The sequence below is a fragment of the Anomaloglossus baeobatrachus genome, chromosome 11 (genome assembly GCF_048569485.1).
Source record: "Anomaloglossus baeobatrachus isolate aAnoBae1 chromosome 11, aAnoBae1.hap1, whole genome shotgun sequence".
NCBI classification, from domain to species: Eukaryota; Metazoa; Chordata; class Amphibia; order Anura; family Aromobatidae; genus Anomaloglossus; species Anomaloglossus baeobatrachus.
In genome coordinates, this window is record NC_134363.1 from 18,758,953 (window position 1) to 18,770,196 (window position 11,244).

General features: G+C 40.6%; 1 protein-coding gene across 1 annotated transcript; it reads right to left on the reverse strand.

Moving 5' to 3' along the window:
* Positions 1-262: 262 nt before the first annotated feature.
* LOC142255715 (phospholipase A2 inhibitor and Ly6/PLAUR domain-containing protein-like) lies at positions 263-9,023 on the reverse strand. The gene is made up of 4 exons (XM_075327171.1): positions 8,960-9,023; positions 6,508-6,654; positions 3,268-3,408; positions 263-512 (listed from the first exon to the last, which is right to left on the reverse strand). The coding sequence occupies exons 1-4, from the start codon at positions 9,021-9,023 to the stop codon at positions 301-303; spliced, it is 564 nt and encodes a 187-aa protein (XP_075183286.1). The 3' UTR covers positions 263-300.
* Positions 9,024-11,244: the final 2,221 nt, after the last annotated feature.

Here is an 11,244-nt window from a genome sequence, read left to right on the forward strand (position 1 = left end):
AAGTCCTTATCCTAATCCTATGAAAATGTTGTGGAATTGAAGGCTATGAAGTGAACAGTTCATGGGAGACAACCAACAACATAACAGAAGGAAAGCTTTTTGTATGGAAGAATAGACTAAAATTCCTCCATCCGATGTGCAACCAACAATTTACGTAAATATTTATAAACAATAATTACAGTAATGCAAAAATTTACTGAATAATTGACAAATCACAATGAAATGACAATGAAAGGGACAGCATAAAAGTTTTGTGTCATGGAAACATTTTTCATTTTTTTTCTTGGCCTCATTCATCCATCATTGATGTTGGAAGAACCATTTCAGCAGTAGAAGACACACAACGGCCGGAGTCAGGAGGACTTTATGGACACTTGTGCTACCACTTGTGCTACCACTATAGCAAGAAAATGTAATTTGCATGTTGACTCCGGTAACGTCAAAAGTCTGGGTTCCAAGATCACACAAATTCTTTGTAGCACATCCTCGAATACCTAAAAGTGGGACGAGACCTGCCAAGAAATCAGGACACATTTTTAAAAAATCACTTAATTTAAAACAGTTACGGCAATATCATTTTTTGATTGCCATTAATTAGGCTAGGACATCATTATCCAACTGGTGGGAATCCAAGTCTTCCAGCCTCAACAATCAACCTGTGTTATCGGAAGTGTCACATCAAGATCATTGGTTACTAGATACAATTCAACACATGTTATACTGGTTGTTGAATCATAGCCCAGTCCCATTCATGTGAAGAGTTGACAAATAATATTACACTATAGTCCTTAAAAAAATAATATTTGGTAATTTTATAATAATAGACTTTAGCCAAAATTGGCTTTTTTTTCCATTACATTTTATCAGAAGCCACAAGACAATCAGATAACTCAATTGGACAAGATTTTATTTCTTAAACTATCTTGGATCGCTAAAAGTTGCAGAGTGGTTGCCTAGTTCTTCTGTTAGATCGTTTTCAGAAATGAAGCCTTTTGCTTTATATATTTTACAGAAAAATTGAGAAACTAGTAATAGCCCATGACACCCAATGATTCCCATGGAGCTTTGTCCTAAGGACTTTCTCAAAATGAGGCTCCAGCGGTTTCTCTCGGTCAGCGACATGTGCAAATTTTCTCATGAGCGTGAGTAGTTCCTGACAATGAACTCTGGAGCCTCGTACTAAGAAAATACTGAATGGAATTGGATTGAATTACATTGAAACTTCCAGCTTTTATTTTGAAGCAATAAATTGGTGAATGAGGGAGTGTGTCCAAATAACTGTTTTCCCCCTCCTGTGTCTTTTTTAACTCTATACTTACAGGGTTAGTAATGGGGTGTCCAATGGACCTCTCTAGATTACTAAAACCAGATCACGATGCCAACTGTTAATTCACAGCTGGCATCAACCCCAAAAGGTATCACCTCGATTGTCACCAGTGAAATTGGGAAGAGCTGAGACGAAGCACAAGAATTTGAGCATCTAACGGATGCACCACTTCTGGGGGGGGCTGTGGGCTGGTATTTTTAGACTGGGAAGAGCCAAATACCCATGGAACTTCCAACCCTGATAATTCCAGCCTCTAACTTTATACTTGCTGGGTTAGTAATGGGGTGTCTAATGGACATCTCTATATTACTAAAACCAGATCATGATGCCAGCTGTTAATTCACAGCTGCCATCAACCAAACAAAGGTATTGCCCCAATTGTCACTGCACCAGTGAAATGAGGAAAAACAGAGGCAAAGCACCAGAATTGGAGCATTTGATGGATGCACCACTTTTTAAGCATTTGCGGGCTGGTATATTTAGGCAGAGAAGAGAAAAATACCCATGGGACTTTCAACCCTGATAATTCCAGCCCTCAGCAGTCTGCTTTACCTTAGTTGGTTAACAAAAATAGGGAGGGACATGGGATTTAAAAATACCCCTCTTCATTACTAATACCAGGGCTTGATGCCAGCTCTCAATTCCCAGCTGACATCAACCCCAAAGGTATTACTCTGATTGTCAAAGCACTAGCGCAATCGGGAAGAACCAAGACAAAATGGATAGGGAGGGACATAGGATTTGAAAATACAACATGGGATTCCCTCTATTGTTGATAACCAGCTAGGGTAAAGCAGATAACTGAGGGGTGCAGTCCAAAGCTGTATGTTTTATCTGCGCTGGTAGTTAAAAGTTGTCTGAAGCTCACATAATTTTTTAAGAAATCTTTATTGTTCACATAAAACCTACAGTCACCTTCCACATGCAAAAAAGCTTGTTGATTAGCTGGGCTAGAGCCTTTCAACAATTTTTTTGCCACACAAACAGTAGCCAAACACCAAACCCGTACAGAGACTTTTTTTTTAAGTACAAGCTCCAGATACCCAGTGTTCAGTTCGAACACCAAACTTTACAGTTTGGGTTCACTCATCCGTGATGCCAAGCATATTTTAAGCGAAGAATGTTATATCATAATTTCCTTGTGACTGGAGTTGGGCTGCCAATGAAATGATATTCAAGGTACATAGAATGATTGAATTAATGATTTTTTGAGAGCATTGATTTTTCACCAACTTGAGTAGACAGGTTCGTCAGTGTCTACCATATTAATTATCAAAACCAATGTCCGACAGTATTTTATCATCCATGATGACCTCTTATAAACTGAACAAAGTATTGTAGTGAACAGTACTACAGTACTTTGCTCTGTACTAAGCTTACGCATGAGTGAGATTGGAGGACACTGTGTGATTGACATATAATGCATTGTCTACATGAAAAGGGAAGGAAGAAGACCATTGTAGGAAGAGGGGAGGCAGCGGATCAAGACCAGAGATGCTCATCAGACAATACCACACTGTCTCTGGGTATTAAGAGAACTCTTTTCTTGGGATCTGCAGAGGGATTGGGGACATATATACAGCATCCTAGTATGCTATACTAGAGGCACTAATGGTAGTGCCATTGTGGTGCCATGGTAGTGGCTATCAGGCGGATCTGCCTTTGCCTGATAGCCGTATATGTCTGCTGTTGAAATCAGCAGACATGTGCAGGACTCACGACTGGCTGATCGCAGCAGCTTGCGGTGATTACATCGACATGAGCTAGGATTTACCCGAAATGTCCAATGTCATTAAGAGGTTAACGATAATGACCGTACTTTATGGGTCAAACCTGGTGACAGGTTCCCATTAATATATCCACTTCCATTATGCTTTTTTTTAATATATGTTAATGGTTTTACTTTGCATTGCCCAAAAGCAAAGAACAAGTTTTGTTACCTGTTGATTGTGTTGACTGGAGAAGACACGAATTCTCATTCCCGGTGCATTGCATAGTGTTTGAAGAGGCACATGAGGTAGAGGATGTACTTATGCAGGTTGGACAGACTTTACCATTGAAGCTAGAGTCTACTGACGGTACTGGAATTTGTCAAGACAAAAAAGAGAAGAGAGTAAACCAAAGACTTTGAAAGTACAAAAATGTTGTTTCCCTAACTTTGTCCCCATGTTTCTCATGTATGAGCCTATGAGGAACGTTTACCATCCAGCCTACTCTATGTTAAAGAGGCTGTCCTTTCTTTTGATGCAAATTAAAGAACTTTTCAGAAGACATTCTCATAGAACTTTTTGCAAAGGATAGATGATTTGTTTGATTATTTATGAACCCAACACCATGACCTTCATCAGTCACAAGATTGGAGATATGTAGAAAACACCGTAATCATGTATCAGACTACAAGGAACTTTCATCATCCAGCCTTTTCTTTCTCCCTTAGCTTGAGCCCTTTAAACAGGTTTCACCCAAATTCCTTCTTATGACTTTCCTTGGTATGGGTGATGTGTTTGAGCACTTATGACCCCCCACTGGGACCTTTAAATGTTTGTTAACTTCCGTATTAAACCAGTCATATTTTCTATGCAAATCGGTGTCATATCTCTGGCCTGTATGGAAGAAATAGTATGCATGCTACTAACAAATGACTCATGATTTGGATGCAGACAGGGTTAAGGTAGATGCACAATTAGGTTGCATCATTGCAAATTTATGACCGCCTTAACACATTGATCACAAGAATAAAGTTTCAAAAAACATCCTAATAATTTTTATAGACCATACCCTGTGCTTTTTTTATTTATGTATTTTTTATGTGAGTTCATAGAGGACTTGTCCAAAAACCTCTAAGACACTCAAGTTAATATGAAGGCCCAATACTTACAGTGAAGGAAATAAATATTTGATCCCTTGCTGATTTTGCAAGTTTTCTCACTGACAGAGACATGAACAGCCTATAATTTTCAGGGTACATTAATTTTAATACTGAAACAGAATATCCAGAAAATCACATTGTATATATTATATAAATATATTTGAATTTTGCAGAGAGAAATAAGTATTTGATCCCTCTGATAAACAAGACTTAATACTTGTTGGCAGTCCCCTTATTGGCAGCACAGTCAGACATTTTTGTAGTTGATGATGAGGTTTGCGCACATGTCAGGAGGAATTTTGCTCCACTCCTCTTCTGATCATCTCTAAATCATTAAGATTTTGAGGCTGTCACTTGGCAACTCGGATCTTCAGCTCCTCCATAAATTTTCTATGGTATTAAAGTCTGGAGACTGGCTAGGCCACTCCATGACCTTAATGTGCTTCTTTTTTGAGCCACTTCTTTGTGGCCATAACTGTATGTTTTGGGTCATTGTCATGCTGAAAGCCTCAGCCACAACCCATTTTAATATCCTGGCGGAAGGAAGGAGGTTGTCGTGCAGGTTTTTTTTGGTACATGGCTACATCCATTGTCCTGTTGATGCAAGGAAGTAGTCCTGTGCCCTTAGCAGAGAAACACCCCGAAATCATAATGTTTCCACCTCCATGTTTGACAGCGGGGATGGTGTTCCTTGGGTCATAGGCAGCATTTCTCTTCCTACAAACACGGCGCGTTGAGTTATTTTCAAGGAGCTGAATTTTTTTCTCATTTGACCACAGCACTTTCTCCCAATCACTCTCAGAATCATCCAGGTGTTCATTGGACCTGCCGACTGCACATGGGCCTTTTTCAGATGTGCCAGCTGCACATGTACCTCCTTGAGCAGTGGGAATCTGTGGGTACTGCAAGGTTTTAAGGCATTACGGTGTAATGTGTTACCAATGGTTTTCTTGGTGACAGTGGTCCCAGCTGCCTTGAGATAATTAATAAATTCCCCCCATGTAGTTTTAGACTGATCTCTCATCTTCCTCATGACCTTGGAGACCCCACACGGTGAGATTTTGCATGGAGCCCCAGATCAATGTTGATTGACACTCATTTTGTATTTCTTCCATTTTTTTTACTACTGCACAAACAGTTTCTCCTTCCCACCCAGAATCTTACATTGTGGTTTTATAACCCATTCCCACTTTGTGCAGGTCTATGATCTTGTCCCTGACATCCTTACAAAGCTGTTTGGTCGCCCATGTTGTAGAGATTGGAGTCTAGGCCGCTTTACACACTGCGACATCGCTAGCGATCGCACCCGCCCCCTTCGTGTGTGCGTCAAAGGCAAATCGCTGAACGTGGTGAACAATTTCGCTAGTACGCATCACACGCACATATCTTCCTAACAACGTCGCTGTGGCCGGCAAACAAACGTCACAGCAACGTCACACAGCGGGCCACCAATAGAAGCGGAGGGGCGGAGAGCAGCCGCATTAACGTCACTCCCACCTCATTGCCGGAGGACACAGGTACACTGTTGTTTGTCGTTCCCAGGGTGTCACACGTAGCGATGTGTTCTACCTCAGGAACGAAGAACAATCTGTGTTCCAAATGAGCAACGATATTTGGGAAAGCAGCGACGTGTCAACAATTAACGATTTTTGCCGCTTTTTGGACCGTTAGCGGATGCTCATAGGTGTCACACGCAACGACATCGCTAACAACGCCGGATGTACGTCACGAATTCCGTGACCCCAGCGATATCTCGTTAGCAATGTCGTTGCATGTAACGGGGCCTTCTGACTGATTTATAGAGTCTGTAGACAGGAGTCTTTTATACAGGTGACAATGTAAGAGCTGTCTTTAATGCAGGTAATGAGTGTATTAGGAGCGTCTGTAGGAACCAGAACTCTTAATGCTTTGCAGGGGATCAAATACTTATTTCTCTCTGCAAAATGGAAATAAATTTATACAAGTTATACAATGTGATTTTCTGGATTATATTTTGGATATTTTATCTCTCACTGTTAAAATTAATCGACCCTTAAAATTATAGACTGTTCATGTCTTTGTCAGTGGGCAAACTTACAAAATAAGCAAGGGATCAAATAATTATTTCCTTCACTTTAATGTCATCATTAACAGTGCCAAAAAAATGAATGGTAACCATCATTATTCATGTTAAAAATAGATGAGTTTATCATACAAGTTAAATTAGCGTTTGTTAGTAATTTTGACCAATATCAATGAGGCACAAATTTTATTATCAATATAGGCTAGGAGTACATGGAGAAAAAACCCCAAAATGAAACAGATGACTTACACAAAGGAATTGTAGGAGTGCAGTTGTCAATGTTGCAACAGGAAATTTGGGTCCATATTCTCCCTTGTTCTGTGTTGATGCTACCCGTAAAGCCACATTGTGAAGAAGGCAGGCATGTCCTAATGGAAACCGGAGAAAGAAATCCCTCTACAAAGAAACATTCATTTATACTAAAATTAAATACAATTCGTAATGGATTTTCGCACCATGGTAAGACATTATATATATATATAATCTCCTATTGTGTAACAGATATCCCAAATCAACTCCAAGGATCCATGCCGGTCTCATTAATTCCTCTTCTTGAGAAGAATGTGTCACCAATGTGGCCATTTATTTCAGATATACATTTAAAAAGTATTGCAAGCCTTGAGCTATTTTTAGGCTGGGGGGCTCCCAATAAGCATTGGTCCCCCCGGCCAGGAAATCCTAGCCCCTAGCTGTCATTCTTTATTATGTCTTGGTATCAAAATTGGGAGGAAATTTGCACGACATTTTTTTTTTTTAAATTTATTTAAATAAACTAAAAAAAAGAAAAATTTCGCCTGCGGTTCCTATTATTTTAATACATGGCCACGATAAGCTCACAGCCGGGGACTTTAGCCTGTGGCCATGGCTTTATCTGTGCTGGTATCAATACAAGATGGGACCCTATGCCATTTTAATTTATTTATTTATCACCAGTATAAGTACAGACAGTGTTTACTCAGATGCAGCAGGTTGGGTCAGTGGTTAGAACTCTGCAGTCTTGAAACGCTGAGGCCCAAGGTTCAAATCCCACCAAGAACAACATCTCCAAGGAGTTTGTCTCTTCTCCCTGTGTTTTCGTGGGTTTTATTCTTTGGTTTCCTCCAACATGCCAAAGACTGATAGAGAAATTAGATTCTGAGCCCCAATGGGAACAGTGTTGCTGATGTATGTAAAGCGCTGTGGAATTATAGGCACTATATAAGTGAGTAAATATAATATTTTTCAAGTCATTTAATTGATTTTTACTCACACTAATGTTATGGTGAGCTGACCCAGGCGTTGCTGTGATAAACCAGGTAGAACCAGGGCTCCTTCGGACCAGTCTGAGGGTAACTAGTTAGCTCACCTTTCTAGCACTTCTGTGTTTGGATAACCCCTGACTTGAAGTACCGAGGGGTCTATCCAGGGAGTCGCAACTGCCTTTTCTCCCCTTTTTGGACCGTTTGCCGGCAGCGTGGACCAGGTGAGATGGCTTCAAGCTCTGTCTCCTTATGGGTCCCTGCGTTGCTGCTGAGGCTCGGACTCTGTGTGGTTGGTGAGGTACTTGTAGTTTACCTCACCGGCAGGTTTAGCAGATCGTTAAAACGGGGTCTGCTCTAGGGCCCTGTTCCCCGTACGTGCCTAGTCACCAGGAGCACCTCTTCTTCTGACTACCCGGTGACCGTTCTCCCCCGCCAGCTGTCACTACACCGCGCAGGGTCTAACTAGTGTGAGCGTGCGTATCCCTTAGCAACTGCCGCTCACCACTACCAGACTGGCTCGCTCCACTCCTTTCCTGACAACCTCTGCACTTTAGCTCCCAGCCCCTCTGCTACACCTCATTTTATTAACCAGTTTAATATACTTGCTAGAGTAGATCAAATTAATTTGATTTCACCTCAAAATTTACAAAAATAAAAAATCAGATTTGACTGACTTCAAATTATTTGTCTTTGCAGTGAGCAAATCCAACAAAATGGTGTCCGACTTGCTTTAGAGGGCCAAAAAAGGGTTAACAATAGGGATGATCGAATACCTAAAATATTCGGCTTCGCGAATATCCGACGAATAGGTCACCGCTATGCGAATATTTGATGCGCAATGTAAGTCTATGGGAAGCCCGACTAGTTCCGAATAGTTGTTATTTGGGTTTCCCATTGCGCATCAAATATTCGCGAATAGTCAAATAGCGACCTATTCGGCAAATATTCGCAAAGCCGAATATTTGAGGTATTCGATCATCCCTAGTTAACAACAATCTAATAATCTCTTTCTTTGGCCCTTAATAAGGATTAAATGTTTCATGTTGAGCTGGACACACGATGTAATAGTGGCTACAAAGCAGAATAAAGCTATATTTTTTATTTTACCTCTCCGTTGCGTATTTGGCATCTAATGAGTTAACTTTTGTAGGGTAGGAGATAACGGTGCTCAAGTCGTAATGAAAGTGAACAAAAATGTCTCCAGTGATATCTTGCTAATTCGAGAGAAAAGAAACCCAAGAGAAATCGTAAAACTACAAAATATCATATATAAAGTGTCAGATAACTCACGATATATGGTTTGGGATGATATGGATGCACATTGATAGCCGGAAGGACAAGTAACGCTGGGTCCTGTGCATTGCGAGGAAGTCAACGTAGAACATGAGGTGCACAAGAGCGCGGAACCTACAGGAATATCAACAGTCAGTGCCAGATTCTGAGCGCAAAGGTTCACATACTTATACGACTCATGGACATGCGATATTGGTTCTTTTTAGTCAACGTCTGATATTTTTGACACATTTCTTATATTTGGTTCTATTTTTTTTACATTTAGGACTTGTGTGAAAATGGGATTGAGCTTTTGATCATATATTTTCAGAAATCTAGAAAATATAGATGGGTTTACTTATTGAGTTGAGCAAGTACCTAATTATTCGCACTCGCTATACTCATAACGAGCACTGTCTAATTCCCGCGTATTCATTCCGAATACTGTGTGCAATACAAGTCAATGGGGAAAAACTCACCGAATCCTGCACTATTCGCTACTCGCACGAATAGTACAGCATTCAGATTACTCATTACTTTGCGAGTTTTTCCCCATTGACTTGCATTGCACACGCTATTCGTAATGAATACGCGAGTATTAGACAGTACTCGTTATGAGTATAGCGAGTATGAATAGTTACACTCACTCAACTCTAATTACTAAAGCCCACTTCACATGCAGCGACATCACTAGCGATGTCACTGCCGATCGCACCCACCCCCGTCAGTTGTGCGTCACGGGCGACATTGCTGCCTGTGGCTCACAACATCGCTTACACCCGTCAGACATACTTACCTGCCTAGCAACATAGTTGTGGCCGGCGAACCGCCTCCTTTCTAAGGGGGCGGTTCGTGCGGTGTCACAGCTATGTCACTAAGCGGCCGCCCAATAGAAGCGGAGGGGCAGAGATGAGCGGCCGTAACATACCGCCCACCTCCTTCCTTCCTCATTAGCAGCGGCTGCAGGTACGGTGAAGTTCCTCATTCATGTGGTGTCACACATAGCGATGTGTGCTGCCGCAGGAACGACGAACAACATCGTACCTGCAGCAGCAACGATAATCGGGATAGGAACGACTGGTCAACGATCAACGATTTGGTAAGTAATTTAGAACGTTAACAGTCGTTTCAGCGTTTCACACGCAACGATGTCGCTAACGAGGCCGGATGTGCATCACGAATTCCATGACCCCAACGACAACTCGTTAGCGATGTCGTTGCGTGTTAAGCCTGCTTTACTTCCAAGAAGACACCAATTTCTTAATGTTCAATAAATGTATTTTTCCCTATCTTCAGCTAAGCTAGGGAAAATATACATGAAAATTGAACAACGTAGATGCAGAAGATGATTCTTATGTGAGTTTTGTTCCTAGATATTTTTTTAGCCAAAACTTTACTCAAAAAAAATCTCAGAAATGACAATAAAAGGAACAACATAAAAGTTTTGTCTCATGGAAATATTCTGCATTTTTTTTCTTGGCTTCATTCATCCAGGGATCATTAATAGATTAGAAGAACCATTTTAGCAGTAGAAGACACACAACGGCCGGAGTCAGGAGGACTTTATGGACACTTGTGCCGCTACCTGAGCAAGAAAATGTAATTTGCATGCTATCTCCGGTAACGACAAAATTCTGGGATCCAAGATCACACAGATTCTTTGTAGCACATCCTCGAATACCTAAAAGTGGGACAAGACCTGCAAAGAAATCAGGACACATTTTAAAAAAAATCTCTTAATTTAAAACAGTTATGGCAATAACATTTTTGATTGAGGATCATTAGGCTAGGACATCAAGATCCAACTGGTGGGAATCCAACTCCTCCAACCTCAACAATCAATGGGTGCTATCGGAAGTGTCACATCAATATCATTGGTTACTAGACCCAATTGAACACTTTTTATACTGGTTGTTGAATCATAGCTCAGTCCCAATCACTTGAAGAGTTGACCATTAATGATACACTATAGTCTCCTAAAAAATTTAAATATTTGCTATTTTTTTTTAATAATACACTGGTTTTTTTCCTATTAGAATTTATAGGAAGCCAACTAGACAGACAACAAAATTAAAAAAGATTTTATTTCTTAAACTATTTTGCATCGCTAGAAGTTGCAAAGGGCTTGTCTAGTTCTTTTGTTAGACAGTTTTCCGAAATTAAGATTTTTGTTTTACATATTTCATGGGAAAAGTGTGAAAGTAGTAACAGCCCATGACGCCCAACAATTCTTATGGAGCTTTGTTCTAAGGACATTTTCACAATGAAGCTCCAGAGGCTACTCCCGGTCAGCGGTATGTGCATACTTTCTCATGAGCGTGAGAAGTTCCAGGACTGCTGCTGACCGGCATTGACCTCTGGAGCCTTCTTCTAAGAAATATTTTAGAACGATGCTCGATAGGAATCAATAGGCGTTGTGGGAGATTTCTTTTTGAATTACATTGAAACTTCCAGGTTTTTTTTTTTGAAGCAA

What these genes read in the sequence shown, in the direction of transcription:
- LOC142255715 (XM_075327171.1), bottom strand. Translation starts at nt 9,023, where the DNA reads ATGTGTCAAAAATATCAGACGTTGACTAAAAAGAACCAATATCGCATG. An exon ending in CATGTCCATGAGTCGTATAA is followed by an intron (nt 6,655 to 8,959) that starts GTATGTGAACCT and finishes GTTTCTTTGTAG; the next exon opens with AGGGATTTCTTTCTCCGGTT. An exon ending in CCAGTCAACACAATCAACAG is followed by an intron (nt 513 to 3,267) that starts GTAACAAAACTT and finishes ATTTCTTGGCAG; the next exon opens with GTCTCGTCCCACTTTTAGGT.